Below are 23481 nucleotides of genomic sequence, written 5' to 3'. Positions count from 1 at the left end.
GCCAGTCTGGTTAAATATCACTACAGACAAGTGGGTCAGGCAAATTATCCAACATGGCTATTGCCTCGCACTCACTTCAACACCTCCCAACATACCCCTGTGCACCGACCAATGTCACAGGAACATATAACACTACTGCAGCAAGAGGTCATCGGTATGCTGCAAAAGGGGGCCATAGAACCAGTCCCACTACAACATCAGGGAACAGGAGTATACTCCCTATACTTCCTAATTCCAAAGAAAGGACAGGTCTCTCACACCAATATTGGAGCTCAGGCCCCTCAACCTGTACATTTTGTCGGAGCACTTTCATATGCGCTCTCCAGCAAGTCTTACCATTGCTTCGCAACGGGAGACTTCCTAGCAACTCTAGACCTCAAAGACTCATACTTTCATATTCCAATAAACCCTGCTCAGAAAGTATCTCAGGTTCACCATTCAAGGACAGCACTACCAGTTCAAAGTCCTACCATTTGATGTCACAACAGCCCCACGAGTTTTCACCAAATGTCTAGCTACAGTGGCGGCACATCTCAGAAGGCAACACATTCATGTGCACCCATATCTGGACGATTGGCTAATACACTCGCCATCGGCCCGGCAGTGTGCCAACCACATGTCAAAAACCATCCATCTACTGCACAGTTTAGGCTTCTCGCTAAACTACCCAAAATCACATCTGCAACCCTCGCATGTACAACAATACCTGGAAGCAACTATAGATACACTGGCATTGAAAGCATATCCCAACGCAGCACGGATCAACAGAATGCAAACATTGATTCAAAGGTTCAGACCTCAACACTCATTACCAGCTCGAGTGTTTATGCAACTAATGGGCATGATGGCCTCGTGCGTATTCATATTTCCTCATGCCAGGCTACGTATTCGTCCGCTCCAAGAGTGCTTAGCAAGGCAGTGGAATCAGGCTCAGGGGCAATTACAGGACCTAGTGTTAGTGACCAGTCGTGCATATAACTCTCTGCATTGGTGGAATCCACAAAACCTTTGAAAAGGTTGACTGTTCCAAGAGCCTGTCCCACAAACCGTGTTAACCGCGGACGCATCCCTACTAGGGTGGGGTGCCCATGTCCTAAATTACACAGTCCAGGGACTCTGGACTGTACAACAAAAGAAGATGCACATAAACCTGCTGGAGTTGATGGCAATCTTTCTAGCACTAAAAGCGTTCAAGACACACTTATGCAACAAAATTGTTGATCCGGACGGACATGACAGCTATGTACTATATTCAAAAACAGGAAGGAACACTCACCACAGCTGTCGCACCTAGCTCAAGCAATGTGGAAATGGGCCATTCAAAGGAAAATGTTTCTCATGGCAGAGCACCTCCCAGGCAAGGACAATAAAGTAGCCGACCTGCTCAGCAGGCACAGTGAACAAATGCACGAATGGGAGATTCACCCCAAAGTGCTCCAACCATTCTTACGTAAGTGGGGACACCCGGAGATCTCTTTGCCACAAGCGAAAATGCAAAATGCCAGTAATTTGCCGCCAGGTTCCCACATCCACAGTCTCATGGCAATGCGATATGGATGAACTGGTCAGGCAAATTTGCGTGCGCTTTTCCCCCAGATCCATTAATACCGCTAGTGGCACACAAACTAAGTTAACGTTCACTGACGCTAATCCTAGTTGCTCCCACATGGGCGAGGCAACCATGGTACACAACGTTCCTAGAACAGTCAGTGGTGCCTCATCAAAAGCACTCACACCCAATCTCCTAACTCGGAGCCATGGAGAAATCCAACATCCAGATCCGCAACAGCTGAACCTGGCGATCTGCCTCCTGAAATCCTAGTGTTTGGATACCTAAACTTGCCTCCAGACTGTATGAACATTATCAAGGAGGCAAAAAAAAAACACCACCAGGGCAGCTAAGTGGAAACGTTTCGTCATTTACTGCAATAACAATGATATAAACCCACTTGATGCTTCAACTCAACCTCATTTGCTATCTCTTGCACCTACAACGCTGCAATTTAGCATATTCATCCATCAGAATACATTTAGCTGCGTTAAAACAGGCAACACCTTTCACTATTTAGGGTGCCAGCAATTGAGGCGTTTATGGAAGGACTCAAGCGCGTAATTCCTCTGACACCCACCTTCACCAGTCTGGAATCTGAACATTGTTTTAACCAGACTTATGGGACCACCTTTTGAACCACTACACTCTTGCCAAATACAATTTCTTACTTGGAAGGTGGCTTTCCTTATTGCCATTACTTCGCTTCGAAGAGTTAGCGCTCTCCAAGCCATAACTATTCAAGAGCCATTCATCCAAATACATGCAAATAGAGTAGTTCTCAGAACAAACCCTAAATTCATGCCAAAGGTGGTATCCCATTTCCACATAAATCAAACCATCGAACTGCCAGTGTTCTTTCAAAATCCAGACAGTAGCTGAAAGGGCCTTGCATACTCTAGATGTCAAGAGCTCTGCTATACTATAGACAGAACTAAGGTATTTCGAAAAACAAAACTGTTTGTTGCTTTCTCGCTGCAACACTCACCGTAACACAAAGGCAACCCTATTTCAAAATCAGGTATAGCCAGATGGATCGTTAAATGCATCCAAATGTTATTTAAAAGCCAAACTCACCTTAACAGTTCCCCCCCTAGGGCGCATTCCACACGCAAGCTACAGGCATCCATGGCTTTCCTGGGTAATATTCCTTTACACGAAATTTATAAAGCAGCCACATAGACAACCACACATACATTTACAAAACACTATTGTGTAGATGTACATTCAAAACAGCAAGCTGCTGTAGGACAGGCTGTTCTCAACTCTTTTCCAGACTGCTGCGACTGACATAGGTAGCCACCGCTAAGGGAGATACTGCTATGCACTCTATGCACAGATCTGGTTTCAGCAACCCACATGCCTTGAACGGAATATGCTACTTACCAGTATGCATCTGTTCTTGGAATGTAGGGCTGCTGACATTCATATCGCCCACCCACCTCCCCAGTGCCTGTCTCAGCCGCAGCATTCACTCTTCGCACGGACATCTCTTAATGTACTATACTCCATCTCTGCCACAATGGCGAAAAACAATCTAAGGATGGAGTCGATGCCCACCTATCTTGTTATACTTCTAAGACTATTCCAGGACAACAACATGCAATCATCCAGATCCAACACTAGGAGGCGATCTATGCACAGATATGAATGTCAGCAGCCCTACATGCCAAGAACAGATGCATACTGGTAAGTAGCATATTCCTTTCTTAGTCCGGCACTGGTCGCGCAGAAAGGCAGAATCACAGGGTAGTGTTAAGCATCTGTTGTACACACTCGATCAGCAAATGTCACACTCAGACTGAACTCAAACCAATTTGATTTGTATAAAAGCATTTACTTGTATTTATTTCCTAGAACCAAGCAAGCCTGTCACAGTATGTGTATTTGTTAATTTTCAAGTCAGGTTGAACAGTACAAGTAAGCTGAATGAAAATGCCTGTTACAGGTTTGTAAATGCTGTCAATACTGTGGAAATTACTGTTAGAATACTTTGAATTACATTGCAGATTACTTTCTAGATTACTTTTTCTCCTCCGTGTGATATACCTACTTTTTCTACTCCGTGTGATATACCCAGCTATCGCACTAGGACATTGACTAGAAAAAAGATAAGTAAGCAATCTTTAGTTTTTTTTCAGATTTTTAAAGTTTAATACAAAAACCAACACTACACTTCACATGTTTCGAGGAAAATAGTGACTTAATTTCTCCCCATAGGAATACATTATTGGTTAACAGGTAAGTACTAGTTTGTAGAACTTGGTATTCTGGGGTAAGAACCAGGGTTCCCCTAGGGTCAAAGATGAACTCTTGAAACACCCTCAGCGGCACTAGAGCGGCCAGGTGCAGAGTGCTGAGGCCCAGTGTTATCCAATGGTGGACAAAGGGCCTCGGTTGGTGGCTGCTCATGAGCAGGCCACAAGGTTGTAAGAGCAACACTCTTGGGGTTTATCTCAGGGCAAGGGAGATCCGTTTTAGCACCCAAAGTACACCCGCAGGGGCGGCTGGGTGCAGGGTGCTGTTTTGGTGTAGGGTGCCCTGTTAATTTCAATGGGGATTCTAGGTCTTTGTTTTTAGCTGCAGGCTCGGTCCAGGAAGACCTTCAGGAGGAATAAACAGCTGGGCAAGAAAGTTGGAGGGCTCGGTACGTAGGTGCACCTCTGGTTCTTTTCTCCTGGGCTCAGGACAGCTGGATGCAGGGTATTCTTGAGGTTAGGATTTTGTCAATTCGGTCCACTCAGTTGTGGCAGAGGCTGCAGGGGATGTGGGGGAGTCCTGGAGGGGTCAACTCAGTGGACTCAGACTCTGGACCACTGGGGGACCTCGCTGGGACCTGTGGGCCACTTGGACCACTGGGGGACCTTGCTGGGACTGGTAGGCCACTGCGACTCCAGCTGTAGGTGCCCGGTGCAGTGGTGGTTCCAGGCGTCTTGTTTCATTGACTTCCGTAGACACGGAATCTTTCTTGCATGTTTCATCTGATAGACTACTAGCCGCAGATTCCTGAACATAGGATTATCCTCCAGCGTGAGACTGGATCCGGAAAACTTTTTGCCACAACATCCCTGCGCACCGGGGGGGGGACGGCATCATGCAACTCTGCCCAGGCGTCCAAGTACAGGAATGTCAGCGAGGTCACAAGTCCCACCCCGGTGCGCCTACGTCAGTTTTTTTCCTTTGCCGTGTGCAACGCGGATCCGTTCATGCCCGGGTCTGTTTAGGCCCCGATTTCCTTTGCTTGTATCTGTGGGAACAGTGTGCGGATGCCTTCGGGCTTTAAGACGTGCTTGTCGTGTGGACACCTTAGGTCGGCGACGGACCCCCACCTCATTTGCATGTAGTGTTTGGGGGAAGATCACGGCTCCACTGATTGCGAGGCGTGCCAACAGTTGAAGCTGAAGTCGCGGCTCGTCTGTCCAGGTCGGCTTCGTCACCTCTATCAACTTCTGTGGAAGAGTTTCAAAGCAGTCATCGTCGCAGCCGTCCCTATCCTTCTATGCCGCAAGAGCGTTGTTCCCCGATTGGTAAGTGTCGCAGTTTGTCCCCGATGGCTGGTTTCCGTCCTGTTGGGGGCGTGGGCTCTCCACGGGCGATGCGGCCCTGCTTATCGCCCCCTATCCAGTTTCCCGGTGAGGGGGGTGTTGAGAGCCCAGATGGGAGACATATACGGGGGCTTTGCAGGCCTCGCTGGCTCCCCCCCCTTTCTCCCCCCCCCCCCTTTCTCCCCCCCTACTCCTCCCCCTCCTTCTCCTTCTCCTCCCCCCTCCTTCTCCTTCTCCTCCCCCCTCCTTCTCCTCCTTCCCCCCTCCTTCTCCTCCTTCCCCATCCTCCTCCTCCTTCCCCCATCCTCCTCCTCCTTCCCCCATCCTCCTCCTTCCCCCATCCTCCTCCTTCCCCCATCCTCCTCCTTCCCCCATCCTCCTCCTCCTCCTCCTTCCCCATCCTCCTCCTCCTCCTTCCCCCATCCTCCTCCTCCTCCTTCCCCCATCCTCCGCCTCCTCCTTCCCCCATCCTCCGCCTCCTCCTTCCCCATCCTCCGCCTCCTCCTTCCCCCATCCTCCTCCTCCGCCTCCTCCTTCCCCCATCCTCCTCCTCCTCCTTCCCCCATCCTCCACCTCCTCCCCCCATCCTCCGCCTCCTCCTTCCCCCATCCTCCTCCTCCTCCTCCTTCCCCCATCCTCCGCCTCCTCCTTCCCCCATCCTCCTCCTCCTCCTTCCCCCACCCTCCTCCTCCTCCTTCCCCCACCCTCCTCCTCCTCCTTCCCCCATCCTCCTCCTCCTTCCCCCATCCTCCTCCTCCTTCCCCCATCCTCCTCCCCCATCCCCCATCCTCCTCCCCCATCCTCCTCCTCCTCCCCCATCCTCCTCCTCCTCCCCCATCCTCCGCCTCCTCCTTCCCCCATCCTCCGCCGCCTCCTTCCCCCATCCTCCGCCTCCTCCTTCCCCCATCCTCCGCCTCCTCCTTCCCCCATCCTCCGCCTCCTCCTTCCCCCATCCTCCGCCTCCTCCTTCCCCCATCCTCCGCCTCCTCCTTCCCCCATCCTCCGCCTCCTCCTTCCCCCATCCTCCGCCTCCTCCTTCCCCCATCCTCCGCCTCCTCCTTCCCCCATCCTCCGCCTCCTCCTTCCCCCATCCTCCGCCTCCTCCCCCCATCCTCCTCCTCCTCCCCCCATCCTCCTCCTCCCCCCCATCCTCCTCCTCCCCCCATCCTCCTCCTCCCCCCATCCTCCTCCCCTCCTCCTTCCCCCCTCCTCCTCCCCTCCTCCTCCTCCTTCTCCCTCCTCCTCCTCCTCCTTCTCCCCCCCCCCCCCCCCCCCCCCCCCCCCCCTCCTTCCCCTCCTGAGACGTCGCGGATGCCTTGTGTTGTGCGGGGCCCACCGCAGTGTCGCCGGCGGCTCCGGCTCTGACTGACTACTCCAGGCTTTGAGTATGTGGTGCGGTTGGGGTGCGACCCTTCGGGGGTCCCTCCTTCGGACCACTGCGCCTTTGCCTCACCGCAAACTCCTCTGGGAGTCCCTGTGGTGTTGTGGGAGGTCGCGGGGGCTCGGGTCGCATCCCCAAGCCCCTCTCGGCCCTCTAGACAGGCGGTGGCCTTGCCTGAGGCAGAGGTGACGCCGCTACGGTGTTGGCTGCTGCTGGCCCTGGCGGCGCCACAGGGCCCCCTCGTCCAGTCATGGGTCGAGGCTGGCGGGGGACCCGTTGTCGTCCTCCGGACCCCTCTTGTCCCTCCACCAGGTGGCTGCCTCGTCGGAGGTAGTCAGCCTTGGCAGCGCTACATGGGTCGTGGACCCCCCTCGTCCCAATATGGGCTGAGGCTGGCGGGGGGCTCCTTGTCATCCCCGGGTCCCTCTCATCCCTCCACGCAGGCAGCTGCCTCGTCAGAGGTAGTCAGCGCCATTCCTGCGCTGCTGTCCCCTAGCGGCTACGGCCCAGCCCATGTCCCCTGAGCTGTGTGGTGTGGAGTCGGCCTGTCCGGCGTCTCCTTTGGCGTCGGACGATTATGTCCTGCCTCGGGCTGCCGACTACGGCCCCCGACAGGCGTCTGGTCGCAGATTCTTCAGACGCCCCCTCATCTCCAGAGGTTGGACACCTGCTGGTGTCCTCGCCAGAGACTGGCCGCTGCGTCTTGGCTTTCCCTGACGTCATTAAAGTTTGGCTCCTCACAATTGCCGCAGTTTTCACCGGAGGAGCCACAAGTACCCCTCTTCGCAGTCCATATTTTGCCTTTCTGGACCTGGCCTTTGCCCGCTCCGGTTGACTTCTGTAACAGCTGCCTTAGCTTAAAAGCCGTCGCCCAAGGAGGAGCTGCTTTCCCCACCCGTGGGGCCCTACGGAAGTGGGTGTAGCCTTCGCTTGCGCGGTGTCCACGGCTCTGGGTATTTTGCACATGGGCGATCTGGTTTCCCATTTCCCAGCGGATCACCTTCTGGAAGTTCTTCATCAGAGCTCTGGTGGGAGGGAGTTGCTGCTTCCCTTTGAGTTCGCTCCTTTAGAAACTAACTTATCAAGAAGAGTCTTGTGAAATGTAGCCTTGGCTGTCTGCAATGGAACGTCACTTTAAACACCAAGCAAGGATTGGATTGTCTTGGGAGCCAGAATCTGCACTGAAGAGTGAATGGTTTACTCCTTTCAAGAGAGGTGAAAAATTGGTTAGCCAAGCAGCATTCTTACTTTAAAAATTGCCACAGTAATAAAGGTGAAAGCAATATGAACGACTTCTTCATGCATTCTTCTGGTATCTTATTGTCACCTATGCATGAGGATTATAGAGGAACAGCTGAGTAATCAATAGCAGCATATTTCATGAGACTGGAACTTATTAATGTTATTGAGAATAAGTATTAAACTGCTGTCTTCAGACTGTCGGTGGTTCCAAGTCTGGCAACTGAGAATAATTCAAGCAGGTGAATTTGTGAAAGATGGAAATGTTAGGGAACCAGGGTTATAGCTAGATAACTTATTTTCTGACTGTTATAAAAAGATCTTTGTGATACTCCACTGCAGACTAATCCCTGCTCTCCCACAGCTGTGGAGTTCGATTTTGAACACTGCTGCGCCTCAAAGTATTACCAATTCTTCCATGTCTAAGGGTGTTACTGATGCCACCATGCACTTTGGCATCTCTGTAGAACTCTATGCAATTACTTTGTTAGGATCAAAGGATTGTGGTTGGTGTATCCACCAGAAAGTGTTTTACTGAAGAAAAATAACATGTTTTCTCTTCTAGTTTTGACATTCTTAAGCTGTCACATTTTCCAGCCATTGCAGCAGTGGAATGGTTGCGTTATACTTGTATTGAACACATAGAGTTCAGTTCCTAAGGGGATGGTGAAAGGGGGAGGGGGGGAGACAACACTGTTTGTCTTGTTGTCCTCCCACACCCTGAGAGGTGTCATGCTTCATCATTGAGCCTTGCTGCTAATCGGGCCTGCGTTTCCGGGGCTATTTGTCGGAGATCTTTTCTGGAGAAGCTGTTGTGTGGGTGTGGGGGTGGTGTGCACGGGGAAACAGAGCGAGGTTAGGCATACTGGCAAGTTGCCGCCACCCCCCAAAGTGGAGCAACAATGTGCTCCTTGTTGACAGGCAGTAGTTGCTGTTCTACGGTTGTCAACTTGACCCTGAACTACTAGGGGCCCCACAACAGACGATTTCCAAATGTCTTTGTGCCTGTTTTCCCATTTTGCCAATTTTCATTTTGTGTACCTGAATTCACATTGGTCCTGATGAAGTGCCAACAGATTCTTCTAGAACAAATAGGCAGGAAACATGTCCACCCCACTATAGAGATGGCCTGTAAGGAACATTACATTCCCATAGGGCGTCCACCCATTTTTAGTTAGGCAGGATCTACCTTCACCATTAAAATTGATTGCTATTAGGACCGACCTTGACCTATTTCTAACCACCTCACACGTGCACACTGCCCCCACACCCGCACGCACCCAACGGCTTCTCCAGAAAAGATCCCCGACAAAGAGCCCCGGTAACGGTTAGCCCGTCTAGCATTGCAGCGCCGGCCCGACTAGGAGCAAGGCCCAATGATGAAGCATGACACCTCATGGTGTGTGAGGGCAACAAACCAAAAGTTGTGTCCCCCCTCCCCTTCCACCATCCCCTTAGGAACTGTACTCTACGTTTTCAATACACTTCCTCTGGAGCCACGGGTGCAGGACCTGCTTAAAGATTGGCTCTTGGTCCCACCTTCTTTCTCATGCGTTATACTTATATCTGCCCGGTGTGTTGCCATGCCCAAGGTTTGTGTTGCTTGAAGCTCACACTTGTTACTGTAAATGCTTGTAAGGTGTGATAATCTGAACCACTCATTGAGTCATTCTTTCCTTAGGACCGCAAGAGGCAATATGAGATGCTTAAACTAGAACGTGACTTCCAGAAACAGGCCAGCGTGCTGAGGCGGAAAACTGAGGAGGTAGGTGTGCTGGCGCTGGCAAAAGGGAATGAAGTTAGTTGCTTCCACAAGTTAATAATTTAAATCCTTTTCTGTGACCCACTGTCTAGGCAGCAGCAGCAAACAAGCGCCTCAAGGATGCGATCCATAAACAGAGGGAGGCTGCAGATAAACGCAAGGAGTTTCCGAACCGGGGCATGGAGGGAGCTGCAGCCAGAGTTAAGGTAACTATGGTGTTCTGTTACCACTGGTGCTGAGAGGCTATGTTGTTGATATAGTACCATACATATTCACTTGTGATTCCATTGTGAGTGATTCTCTGCATTGATTTCTCCTCAGAACTGGCTTGCTAATGAGGTGGAAATATTGGTTAGTACAGAAGAAGCCCAGCGACACTTGAATGATCTGCTAGAAGACCGAAAGATCTTGGCTCAAGATCTTGCTCAGCTCAAGGAGAAAAAGGAGGCTGGAGAACGCATCCCGCACAAAATCCGGGTGAGTTTTTCTTGCAGTTTAAAATAAAAGGATCGGGGCAGCTTAATCATGGTTACATTTGACTAATCTTTTCAAATGAAAAAAAAGGATATAAATACCTATTTGCAACCTGCAGTTATATTCAATAGGAATTAATCTTTTGTGGTTGTATTATGACGTGGCAAGTCTAGAGTTTTACTTCCATATTCTTTCAGAGGCGGACGTACACTGTTGCTGAATTGGAAAATATGGACGACACTGAGTCATCGGTCACAAAGCAAATTGAGAGCCTGGAGACTGAGATGGAGCTAAGGTAACCTATATTTGAGCAGATTATGATGTGTGTTTTTAGTGTGATAGAAGACAGAATGTATAGAGCTCTTGGTGTGTTTTTGGTCAAAGGATGAAACGGAAGAGCATTTATGAGTGGGTGTTAGAAAGTGTCTCAGTGTGCATGCGTAGCCCCCACTTTTTGCCTGGTTTTGATGTGGTTTTGATTGGACTATACAGGGACACTGCCATACAAGTCCCCTGCGCCTTTACTTCTTACCTCAAAACATATTGCCAGTTGGTACTTCTACCTCTTGTAAGTCCCCAGTAAGTGGTACTATGGGTACCTAGGGCTTGGGAGCTGGAGAGGGTCCCCTGAGACCACCCCCCCCCTTCACTGGGACCATGCCACTGCTCTTAAATCTTGCATGCCCTGTGAGAAGTTGGCCTGATATATGATGCTCACTAGTTCTAGTGATCACCTTGTATCAGTCCAAACTACCCTTATGGTGATCTCGTGGATGCTGGAGGGCTGGTCTTCGGTGCAGGAGCTGCTCAGGGCTGGGGCTTCTCAATCCCCAAAGCACTTTCTCGGAGGTGCCTCAGAGGTCGTGCTGGAAGCAAAGTGCAGTTCTTCAAAGATGGCCGGTCCCACGTCTCGTCGCACCCACAAGTCTCAGCTGTGCTGCAGATGTGCGTAGAGGTCTGGGAGTCTGGGTCTTGTCGAGCTCTGAGGTCTGGTTCCGGCAGGAAGGACGACAAAGTTAACCGCTAGGACGCTTGATGGTGCCTGCTTGTGCAGGGTGGTCACTCCTTTGCCACAAGGGAGATTTCTTCAGTCTTCTGTGGAGCGGAACGTCGAAGTCCAGAGTTTCTTCTTGTAAAGTTGTTCAGGATAATCTAATTTGGAATGGGGCCAGCTCCTACCTTTATTCTGCTAAAGGGGGCTGTACTAGTGACTAGGTCCCTCCCATGGGTGGGAACAGGAAGGGGGGTGGTTACACCCCCTATCCTTTGTCCGGTTTCGTGCCAGAGCTGGGGCTGGAGTGCCCCAGCAACTGGTTTGAACCGGGTTATGCACAGGGACACCTTGTGTGCCCCAGGCATGTCTCATTCCTTTAAGCCCTGCCTATCTGGATACACAAAGGACTGTCTGGGGTGGTGCTAGCACCTCCCCAGGCAGGAAATCCTTTGTCCAGGCCTCCGTTGCAGGAAGGACTCCCAGCAGCAGGAGGTCAGACTTGTCTGTGGCAGCAGCATCCATTTTGGGATGCTGAGGCTCGGGTTAACTTTAAGCAGGGTTACAGTTACATACATGTCTTATCCCTCTAGAAGGGTGGAATGCTACCCCCGTCGCCAGAACTGGTGAGGGGGTAGTATTCCAAAGTGTATGACACCTTACACGACATGTTTCGATAATGCTATGCCAAAGTTAGCAATAACCGCGAGGATTGTAATGCACTTACGAGTATATGGTATAGCGTTATCATGGAACAGCTATAAGGACATGGTTCCGAAAGCTGCAGACAGGCTCAGCTCATGCTAGAGCACCATCTCACATAAATCCAAACTCTCTGCCTTCAGGATTGATAAGGCCTGCCATAGGAGTATGTGTCCATTTTGGTGGTTAGATATAGGTATTTTATATCTACAGCAAAGGGTGATTACACCACCTTGCCCCAGCTGTGTGATCAGCTAGTTGTGTCAAATAGTAAGGCCAGGGGTGGCACAATATGTGCTGCAGCCCCTGGTAAGCCTTGGATGCACCTATGCCCTGGGTATCTAGGGTACACTGTACAGGGGCTCACAAGGTAATACATGTTCCAATTTTTATGTACCTAGAGTACAAGGAGTCCATTTTAACAGAGGGCCTGAGGTCTTGAATAGCAGGGCCCCAGGTCAACTAAGTCGAAAACCAGCTAAACACTAGGCAAAAAGTTGGGGGATAACCAGTCAGATATCCACCTTCCTACATGCCCCTGTAAGGTACAAAGCCGGCATGGCACCCAGGCAGGGTGCCATGCCAGCCAGCACTGCTTGAAGACATGGGTAAGTCACCCTTCTAGCTGGCCTCACAGCCCTAAGGCAAGGTGTACTATACCACATGTGAGCTCATATCTGCATGAGCACATGTGCCTCTCCAATATTCGGGGTCCATTTCCTAATATTGTAAGTGCCAGTGAAGCCATATAGAGTATGTGGGCTGGGAACTCAACACAGCACCATGATGGCTTCACTAAACACATGAGTGTTTTGTAGCAAACTACTACTCTTAATAAATCCACACTATGCCAGTGTTTATTTATTGTCCCATTGACCCAGAGGTCTCGGCGGTGCCTCCTGAAAACCTACCAACTATGGTGTGGTCTATGACCAGCTGTTGGCTGGCAGCCACCACCAGACATTTTTCTGGACTCCCTGGGAGGAGAGCCCCTGCTGTCTAGGACCAAACAATGTGCGTCCTGGGCAAAGGTGCCACACCTCCCCCAGTATGGGCCAGTGCTCGAAGGGATAAGCTTCAGAGGCCTGCTGCCTTTGTAATGCAGCCCCCAGCCTCTGCTAGTAGCAGATGGCAGCCCCTGGTTTACACCCCCTCTTCGGGCAGGAAAACTTGCGGGAATACTCAGGTGAATAAGTGTGCGCACCGGTAGGAGCGGGGACCCTTCCAAATTAGATCTTTGAATCCTGAAACTACTTTCTACGAAAGGAACTCAAGAATTCTTCCTAAGATTTCTCCCTTGTGACTAAGGAGTAGTCACCCTGCATCTGCGGGCACCAACTAAGTAACCTGCGGTTTGCTGCACGTCCTTCCTCCGGAACCAGACCGACCAGCACGACGAGACCCGGCTTCCCTGGCACCTCTGACCTCTACCTACATCATCAGCCCAGCTGAGATTCGTGGGTGTGACGAGACCTCGAGGGACCGGCCATCTTCAGAACTGCACTACACTTATCTAGCACGACCGCCGAGGGATCCTCGAGTGAGTGCTTTGGCGTTCGAGAAGCCCTAACCCTGAGCAGCTCCAGCACCGGAGTCCAGCCTCCCAGCATCCACCAGATCTGCGTGGGGGGCTTCTGCTTTTTGCTGCTCACTGCGTTGTCCGGCTACTTGCCTGCTGGCTTGTAGCCCTCTTGTCGACTAACGACGACACTTCCATCGCTGGTCTGGTTGCTCCAGGCTGGCCCTTGCTCCCCTCCAACAGAGGAGCACCCCGGACCCTCCTGGTCCACTACAGACACCATTTTGAGTCCACCGCGTGGGCTTGCATTTGCCAAGAGTTGTTGCCCCAATCCTGGGTCCAGCGACGTCGACAGCAGATACCTTCGTGGAACAGCTCGCACCTCCATCCTGGTCGCCGACAACGCCTCCTGGTCCGAGAGACTGCAGAGCCCAGCGTTGCCCACTCACCTGGTCGAGGTGACTTCGTCCGGTGCCATCCTGGTGCCCATCTAATCACTGGCTAGTGATTCAGAACTTGGTCCCCTCTGCTTACAGGTATCCTTCACCGATCCAGGCTTGGATCCCATCGAACTTCATCACTGGTCGCCTGCCAGCAACTTCTTCTTTCAGGCTCCATAGACTGCAACGAGGATTCCCGACGTCTTTTCAGACCTATGCAGCCGCAGCCCCTGGGCTAGGTAACCGGAGCATTTCGGTGCTCCCGCATAGCTTAACTATCTAAGTGTCCAGATCTGTTTTCGTTTCAGCTCTACCTAGTCGGATTCGTCCGATAACACTAACTTTACGAAATCTACTATCCATAGACTTTGTCCCGCATCCCGCGTGAGAGTGCACACTCTGCACCCGATCCCCCTAGGCCTCCTGCTAGTAATCTGAAGGTTCAGTAGTACAGTCCTAGCGATCCCAAAGCCTCTGAGATTAGTTACTTACCTGCTAGTATTTCCCATTCCACTTTTAGAGTATATGGTTTTTCGTGCCCCTCGGGCATTTGTGTAAATTGTGCGACTTTCAGTATTTCTTTAAGAGCTTTGTATTGTGCTTAGCGCCCTGTCCTCATAAAGAGTCCAGGGCTGTTGTGTTCTAAATAAATATCCTTTTATTTTCATAACTTGTGTGGTGTCCTTTCACTTGGTGTTCAAGGGGTATATGTGATGGTATAACAGCTGGCTTAACACACCCTCTAGAGTTTAGCCTAAAGACTGCTCTTGTCCATGCTACTAGGATAGCTGGTCTATAAGGTTGACTTGCAACCAATCATCAATAAGGGTCGTTTGGAATGATACACAGTGATCACTAGAATAGTGAGCACTGCATATCAGGCCAATTTCTCACACCGTGCAGCTGCTAACAAGGACGACGCCCACTGACCTGGCCCAAAAGTTTCTAAGTGTCAACTTTGAAAATACATTGATGTTCTTTAAAAATCACAACTGTAACCTAAACGCTTTTACTTAATTGTTTACAGCTTATGTCCCGGGACTGAATCCAGGATCCAGTCCTGTGGTTAGAAAAGTAATCCTGAAAGTAATAAACTGCATTTATGTAGAAAACCCCTTGGAGCTCCATGTTAAACTGTGTTGCCTATTGCAACCACTGTAGCCATTGTACTTACAAAGTCTAATTGCTTCTTTGCAAAGTAATTACCTGAAGTCACTCACATTGAGAAAAGTATATTTTGATACCTGTTTGTTCTAAAATAAAACTATATATTTTTATATGAAACAATTGGCCTAGAGTTCAGGTCTTGAGTGTGAAACCTTTTGCTGACCATGTACAACAAATGCTTCACACTCGCCTCTGATACTGCCTTACTGCTCGATCAAGCTACCACTTTGGAGATTAAGCTTATTTATAACTTTAACCTCTGTTATACCTCTGGAGACTGGGGACTCTATACACACTGTACCTTACTTTGGTCCAGTGTATATATAGAGCCACTTTCTTACACCCGCCTAACTCCCAGTTGACTCGTTTGCAATCAGTCACTTAACATAAAGAGCCTATTAATGTGATCAATGCTGCCCAATAAATGAATACACCTGATATTATTCAAGAGTTGGTGAATGGGTAAAGGTGAAGATCCAGTAAAAAAAAAAATATGACCGCAAACATTTTTTTTTGACTGGATCTAGCTCGAGATGCGTATGAAGCTGTCCCAGCAGCTTGTGCTTTAGTTTTGCAGAATGCCAAGGATGAAACGTCGAAGTTTATTAGTTTATTTTGACTAGTTATGCAGTTTAAGAGATTGCGAACGCTGGAGAGAATTATTGCTGTGTGTAACTTATTTGTGTTAACTCTGGTGCCATTAGTCCAGTCCTCTTCAGGCTTGCGTCCTATCCCCGTCGCTATGTTGTATTCCACCCTCTCTGGCTTGGTTCTTGGAGGGACCGATGTCGGGGGTGAGGAATGTAATAAACTAGAACTGCTCAAAGCAAGGTGCACTGGGGGTGAATGAAGGACTTGTTGAGAGGGACCTTTCAGAGATGGTTGCATTTTAATAGGAAACTCTGACTGAGCTAAATGTTATGGTGCAAGCTGGAGAATGATTGAGCTGGCTCGGCCTGCTAGATCTTTGTAAAAGTTCTTCTTTACTGCACATTGAAGCTGTAGGTGATGGTGTCCTTTATGCATCAGAAATGTGCGGAATGGGAAGGGAATGCTTGCACTGGAAGTCTATTGAAGACTTTAATGATGGTACAAAGTGCTCCAGGGGCTCACGCTGTGCTTTCCCCTTGAAGGAGTGCTCAGATAGCAGACCTGCAGCAGAAGCTTTTGGATGCAGATGGCGATGCTCTTATCAAGCAGCGATGGGAAACTGTGACCACCATTGTGGAAACTAAGTGTGCTATTAAATACCTTATGAAAGAGGTGAGTGCCCAACAGCTTCCGTTATTTCAGCTTTAGTTGTGTGTTGCGGCTGAGGGGATTGCTTGCCTATTGTCTCGGCTTGTACTGAAGTTAGCGCTACATTATTATAGCGCCTATAAACATTTTTTGTAACATGACAAATGTGTTCCACATCTGTTCTGTGGTCTTAAAGAACTTTTTGATAACAATTTATGCAGCTAAGCAGTAATCTGTTTGGTATGTTCATTCTTGCTCCTTATTAAATTGTGTCAATCTCTGAACAGGATCCATTACCTGTCCTAGTTTGTACTGCAACTGAATGAATTCTCCCAGGTTTCTGTGACTTTTAACGAATGCAACAAGTGTTCACTGCATGTTGAATTATTTGCAGTAAAATGGCTTCCTGTATATTATGCGGTTTCTCCACCCCTTCATGCTTCATATAGTTTATAAATCTGGTGGTAATTCATAGACCGAGTCTGCTGCTAGGCAGGGGAACGAGTGGCAGTTTGTTCTTGCTCCCCTCTGCCTCCTCCTGCCATTTAGTGACCCCTTGTTCAATCTTTTTCATTAGTCAAGGGTTTACAGCTTGCTCATGTTTTGGATTCAGCTGCGTTCAAGTATATACACAGAGTGAAAACTGTTTAAAATGGCTTATGGCTGATCGTGTAAATGGATTCCTTAAAAGACACAAACCATGTGTTCCTTAGATGAGTTGTACTCTGATTCCCTGAATAACCCAGGTTCAGTAATATTTGCATTTGCAAGTAGCATGAAGTTGAATAGTGGCTCGTTGGTATCAATTGTATGCATGTAGATGGTTTAGTTAATGTTGGATTTTCCAAAATGTGGGTTTGATTAAAAAATGATTGCAGGGTGCCTTTCCTTACGCGAAAGTGTAGCTCAAAAGATGACCCTACATTGGGCTCTAAGGCCTATGTATTTTTATTTGAAGTTACTGTTAGGTGCGTGGGATGGAGGTCCATGATGGGGATTGTCTGAGCGATTTCAAAAGCAAAACAGGTATGTTATGTTTTGTGTGATTGGAAAGCCGATACCTCAGGTCTTTGAAGAATGAATTTGTACTAATGCCTGATGAGACATTCCTACGATTTGGGACAGGATATCAGCTTTGTGTGTAAAACCGTAGCTTCAGATAGATTTAAAACTATGACCTCTGTTTCAGCAGGGTTAGGTGTAATATTGTCTTGCTGACTGAACATTCAACTGTCATCTATCTTAACATAGAGCTTCTCTGATTTTAGCTGGTCTCCGCCAAAATTGAATGCAGTAAACAAGAGAGTAACCTAAAGCAAGCCAAGGCTAATTCTGCTGACATGCAGAAGACACTCTTTGAGGAGCGAACCCAGATGGCGGAGATGGAAACAGAGCACCAAAGCCAACTTGTTCAACTGGAGCAGCAGCACCAAGAGAAGGTGAGCTGGACTACATTTGGAGATGTTGGACATTATGCCAGAGTCCATTTTTTTGCCTCTGCTCAATAGCCTTAGCTCAGCAGCTTTTGACGAGCTGGTCATCTCCAGGGACATTATGGTACTGTTGTGGGATGTTTAGAATTTGTGTGGGCATTTATTTGGTCATTCATTTCTTTAATCAAACTGTGCGAAGTTAAACTTTTTAGGTCTGACTTAAAACCATGCTAGCTGACGGTTGCAGAAAAACCTGTTGTGTACAATACCTATACTTGGAGTGGGCTTTGGGGTCAGCCCACTGATTATCATTGTTTTACTTTCTTGTCTATCTCAATTGCTAACTTATTTGTCTTTTCCTACTTATGTTTGCCCCTCCCCTACAGCATGGCTATTTTACAGGTTTTTTTTGTTTGGATGAGTTGCATCCTTCTAATACTTGTAATTTGGTAACCAGTTCTTTTCTTTTTCTTGAACATTCCCTTGAGCTTGTTTTGTGTTCCATTTGTGTCATTCTTCCAGCTGTTTTTCCCCTTTTGCTATCCCACCCCTAGTTGATTTTTAGAATGCTTTTTGCCCTCTAAAAGTCCCTCCTTTGCTTTAACTTTCTTCCCTGCTTTTCTATTGCTTTGTCTCCCAACTATCAGTTCCTCTGCTGCTCTGCTACCCCGCTCTGCTTTTCCATTTCTTTGTTGCCTTGCTGCTCATTGTTCCCCTCCCTCAACGCGTTTAATTTATTATATATTTTGTGAGGATCTGGTGGCTCCTTCATTTTTCTTCTGCACTTTTTAGTAATATGTTAACGGTCGCCTATGTCGTGATTAATTGCTGGCCATCTTCTAACAGGCCTTTCCCAAACACCATTCCATGGAGGGTGAATGTACGCCTGTATGTGACGCCCTGTTGGTCATTTGATTTGACCATCTCAGTAGTATAGCCCACGTTTTAAAGACTGCTTTGCCAGTAGTTGTTCATTGTATAAGCAGTTTGTGTTCAGCAACCTACTGTCTTTGTGGGAATCCAGAATTGAAGAGGGAGACGCCTGAAGGTCACCATTGTCTTTTGGGCACTGGAGCTGGTTCTTTCCCATTGCCTTACACTTTACCTTTGAGGTACCAGACTTCTAGTACTGGATGAATTAATTTTCCTGAATCTAGGTCCAATCACAGCGCTATTAAAAAATGGAATGTATTGAATAAGTATACATACCTGGAAGCTGGTATCTAACCTTTAAAAACTGTATTGGATAAGGCGGCACATTCAGATCTGCGACAGCCTTTTTGGGTCTAATTCATGTAATGTTAGTTAAGTTTTTAGCATTTTAAGTGCGAACCGCCGCTTCCTAAGATGTATTCTGGAGTTGGGTAACAGGGAAAGATACCATACGGTGAGCCTGCAATAGTAGGCCTTTGCCCAGCTAAGCCTAGTTGCCGATTAAAATCTATAAGAGCAGGAAGTCTTTAATGTTTCCTGAACTGTACCATATTTGATGTCCCTGGTTGTCACTGGGAGAATTCTAGAGTTTGGCAGGACTACAGCAACTCTATGCCCGTGCCCCCCCGATTCCCTCCCACCTTTGTTTAGTTAAACCAACCTGGCAACCAGCACTCTGTTGGATCAAAGTCCGGCTGGGGAATACCAGTTATTTCATGCAAATATTTCAGTTGTGATTGTAAATCGTTTTTGTGACAGGCCTAGGGTTTAAATAAGCAGTTTTTGTCCTCTGTATACAGGAGTGTCTTTTTGCTCCAATTTAGTCATTTGCTTTTTTGAGTCTTGCCTGGCAAAAGCATTGCATGTGCTGCTCTTGCCTTGCGAGGACCTTTAGCGAGCGATTCGGCCAAAGGTGAATGCATGCGCGTCCAGATGGCTGCTCTCGCCATTCACAATTTCACACTGTTAAACATGCACGCATAAGGACAGAAAAATGCACGCGCATGTGGACAGCCGCCGCCATCTTTGTATACTTTAATGAGCGTAGGGATGTACACGTGTGCATTTTTTTCCAGCCTCCTGTTATCCCTTTTCCACTCCTGGGTGGGGGGGGGGGGGTGGAGTTCAGATGCCACTCGTTGCTTCAATGTTGCCAGCCAAGGGGCCCCTGCTGCCTCACTGTTATACCAGAACAGTCGCGAGGGCGTAGACTTGTCTGCCCAGGGCGCACCCTGACCACGGGCAGCTCTGACAGGTTGGCACTGATTGTGCATTAATAAGGGCCATCTGAGGGCGCCGACAGGGATGTGGAATTCTTATAGCCCGACGCCCAGGACATTTTGTTTGGGGTCAAGGGCAACAAGTTTTAATGTGCATTTTGTCCTTGGATGGTTGGTGGCACCTAGGGTAGATGCCAACTCTCAGCGCACAACCTCAAGTGAAACAGATGAGTTTCTTCAGTCGATCATTCCAAATTGAATTCAAGAATTAAACCAAAATTATTGTAGAATTCTCCATGTTTAATTTCACATGTGTCATTCCTCCAATTCAATGCAATTTTATGTCATGAATACATCCAATCAACAAATGTGGGTGCGCATTCTTTCCCAATGCATTTCGGATATTAAATCCTTCATCAGGGGAATCCTGAAAACAAGATAAAATGAACTAAGTATGATCCTCGATGGTAGAAATGTGTTTAGATGAAGTTACCAATGTGATAGATATCCTAGTCAAATAACGTGCACAGTATGTAAAATAACGTGTCATCAAAGCACCTCAATGTAAAGTGTCCATTAATACCAGAGTGAACGAGTAACGTAGTCAAAAGGGTGAAAATCAAAAAGTGCTCAATGAGTGAAACGTGCACACGAAAAAAGCTGAAAGGCAAATGGTGCTCGGTAAACGGGTTTTTTATAAGCTCCTTTAGGTTATTTCCCCTTTTGTAGGCAAACAGTGGTTGTTCACTGAAAATTCCATTAAAATCATGTTCTTGGCTGATGATCGGCCAATGTTTCAGGATCGAAGTTTTGTAAGCTCTGGAGGCTTCAGAAAATTTGGATACAATTACAGATCTTGTCTTTTGACTTTTTTGTTGTGTGACTAATGCTTCTTCTCTTTTGACGCTATCGCATCGTTTTTTAGCGTTAATCAAAATGGTTTGAGGATATCCCCTTTTGGAGAAGCGTGTCAACATTTCAGTAGCTTGTTTTTCATACTTGTTACTATCAGATGCAATCCGTTTGATCCGTAACAATTGTGAAAACGGAAGATGATTTTTCAGTGATCTTTGATGGTAAGATTTGTAATGCAACGTGTTATTTTTGTCAGTGTGTTTCCTATATAGGTCGGTCTCAAGATGATCACGCACCTTTGTAACACGCACATCAAGAAATGTGATGGAATCCTGGCTGGTTTCATGAGTGAACTGTATGCGATCATTGATATGGTTTAAATCCGTTAATGCTTTCATTAAAGATTCGTGATCTCCTTTCCACAATACGAAAATGTCATCAATGTATCGCAAGAAGGACATGGCATGTTGAATCCAAGGTGTCTGATTCAAGATATGGTTCTCCTCAAAATAAATCATAAATGCATTGGCATAGACAGGAGCAGCACAATTGCCCATGGAAGTCCCGGACAACTGTGCGAAGCATTGATCATTCCAAGAGAAATAACTCTGGTAAAGAGTAAAGTGCATCAGTTGCATCAAGAAAATTTGGAAATCATTAGAAAGGTCAGATTGTAATAAGATGTTCTCCACTGCTTCCATCCCAAGGTCATGTGGGATACTTGTGTATAAGGATTTAACATCAATGGAACATAGATGGATGGTGGCGTCTTCATCAAATCGGATATCCATGATCTTCTGCAGGAAATGTGTAGTGTCCCTTATGTAGGTCCGAGATTGCTGAATGAGAGGTTGGAGGTAACGGTCAATGAATTTGCCAGTGTTCTCATGGATGCTGCCACGTGTAGATACGATTGGTCTGAATGGGGGTTGGGTGATGCTCTTGTGAACCTTCGGCAGCATATACATGCTGGGAGTGCTGGAATTAACAGGTGTCAGAAATTTCTTGGTTTTGATGTCTATAGTGCCCTGTTCCTCTGCCATGGTCAGTATGTGGATCAAAACTTCACCATATTGTTTGGTGGGGTTGAAATGAATAGGGCCATATGTATTGATGTCAGATAGGTGTTGACGAACCTGTTCATTGTAAAAGGCGGTGTCCATGAGTACTAATGCACCCCCTTTGTCAGCAGTTTGATATGTAATCTCTTTTCTGTTGGCCAGATTGTTCAGCAGTGAAAACTCCTTATTAGTCAGGTTAGTATGTCTAGTCCTTTTTGAAAAATTGATGTTGCTGATGTCATTCTTGACTAGGTTTTCAAAAGTGTCAAATGATTTATGGCTGATGGGTGCCATAAAGGTGCTCTTCGCACGTAATCCTCTTAGTTGATCTTCACGATTGATGTCTTGAGGAGGTAAAACATTGTCAAAGAAGTGCCTTAGGCGTAGACTGCGCATGAACTTGAATAAGCTAATCTCAAGCTCTAGCTCATTAGTATGGCAGGTAGGAATGAACGAGGTACCTTTCTGTAGTACGTTTGTTTCTTGATCAGACAAAGTGTAAGACGATATGTTGATCACTAGGTTGTCTTCTTCTTTGGTTTGTCCACCCTCTGGTTCAGTGTGGTGCTTCTCAATTCTCTCTCCCTCTCTTTCTCTCTTTCTTTCTCTCTTTCTTTTGACCTTGCTCCTCCTGGGTCGTCTCTTTCTCCTGGGCCTTCCCCTAAAAAAGGAACCGTGGAGAGGGTGGAAGATTCAGCACTAGTTGAAGGTACTTGTGAGTTGGTAGGCCGACGTTCAGGTCGTGTGTCTTCCTCAGAAGATGAGGTCTCTGTGGCGGTGTTGGTATTGGATCTTGGTGGTTTGTTTTGGCGTCTTCTAGCGTAGACCTCTGCCCAAGAGTATACCTCGCCCGGTTTATAGTCTATAGTATCTCTGCGATACTTGCGTATTTTGCGCTCATTGATTTCCCTGGTGTGTTTGTCTAGTTGGATAGTTATGTCTTCCAATATCTTGGACCATTCTTCCTTGGGTAACATGTCACTTAGTTCTTGCTTGCATTGCTGTATGTCTCTGTTTAGTTCTTCCAGTGCTCTAGATAGTTCATCGACTATTAGTAGTATAAGATCTAGCGAGCATTTATTAAGAATGGCGTACCATCTCTCTACAAATTTAGAGCTGTTCCTGCATAAGAGTGGTTTGAGCGGGACTCTGAGTCCCCTTGGGATTCGTTGGGCTCTGTGATAGCGAATTAAGGTACTGGCGTGAAGCCTTTGGCTGATTTCCTTCTTTGAGAAGTACAGTAGTTGTTTAAGGCAACTTTCTTTTTACTGCAGCGTGAAAACCACTGGATTAAATTTCTGCAAACCATGAAACCATCTGGTCTCAATGATCGGATGGAATTTCAATGTTATCTTTAATGCAACTGCTTTCACTGATGTGATATCTAGTGTTTATCTGATAATATGTTTTTCTGATATTTCTGACATCTTATTTTTGTATTTTTAATTCATGTTCTATATCATGGTTCCATCACATTTTTTATGTGTTTTGTCTAATTTTGCACCTTAGGTCTTGCATTGTTCATTGTTCATTTGCACCCGATTTTTCACTATCATATCTTCCGCTTTACATATGGGAATTTCGGTTCATTTCACCACTTTAAGATGGCCGCCGCACTTTATGGTCCTTTCTCTATTTTCATCGTCCCCCTGGTTACATTTCCGCTATCATCGAGCACTTCGTTTCCCAACTAATGGCGAAGGACGCCAACAGCAAGACGCGTGTTCTTGCCTTCAATTCATCGCAAGTCTAATTTGAATCGCGGACTAATGCTCACGTTACTTCTGTTTCATTTGCGCTTTATCTTGGGGTGATAACGGACTTAATGCAGTTTTGCGCGTAACGTTAACAAATACACGAGCAATCACTTTATTTGTATGTTTCGTTTACCGAGCACCATTTGCCTTTCAGCTTTTTTCGTGTGCACGTTTCACTCATTGAGCACTTTTTGATTTTCACCCTTTTGACTAA

The 23481-nt window shown here is 47.4% G+C and overlaps 1 protein-coding gene across 2 annotated transcripts in view; it reads left to right on the top strand.

Moving 5' to 3' along the window:
- Positions 1-23481, top strand: part of KIF4A (kinesin family member 4A) — a 307171-nt gene that overhangs the window by 194086 nt on the left and 89604 nt on the right. For both annotated transcript variants that reach the window (XM_086918309.1, XM_086918308.1), the window contains exons 19-24: positions 9396-9479; positions 9569-9682; positions 9798-9953; positions 10148-10245; positions 15903-16032; positions 17277-17447. In XM_086918309.1, the coding sequence (XP_086774435.1) occupies positions 9396-9479; positions 9569-9682; positions 9798-9953; positions 10148-10245; positions 15903-16032; positions 17277-17447 (753 nt within the window). The remainder of the gene's footprint in view (positions 1-9395; positions 9480-9568; positions 9683-9797; positions 9954-10147; positions 10246-15902; positions 16033-17276; positions 17448-23481) is intronic.

Source organism: Lissotriton vulgaris, chromosome 4_1 (genome assembly GCF_964263255.1).
Source record: "Lissotriton vulgaris chromosome 4_1, aLisVul1.2, whole genome shotgun sequence".
In the NCBI taxonomy this organism is placed as follows: domain Eukaryota; kingdom Metazoa; phylum Chordata; class Amphibia; order Caudata; family Salamandridae; genus Lissotriton; species Lissotriton vulgaris.
The sequence above is the reverse complement of the archived record's forward strand: the minus strand, read 5'-3'. Positions and strand labels throughout refer to the sequence as shown.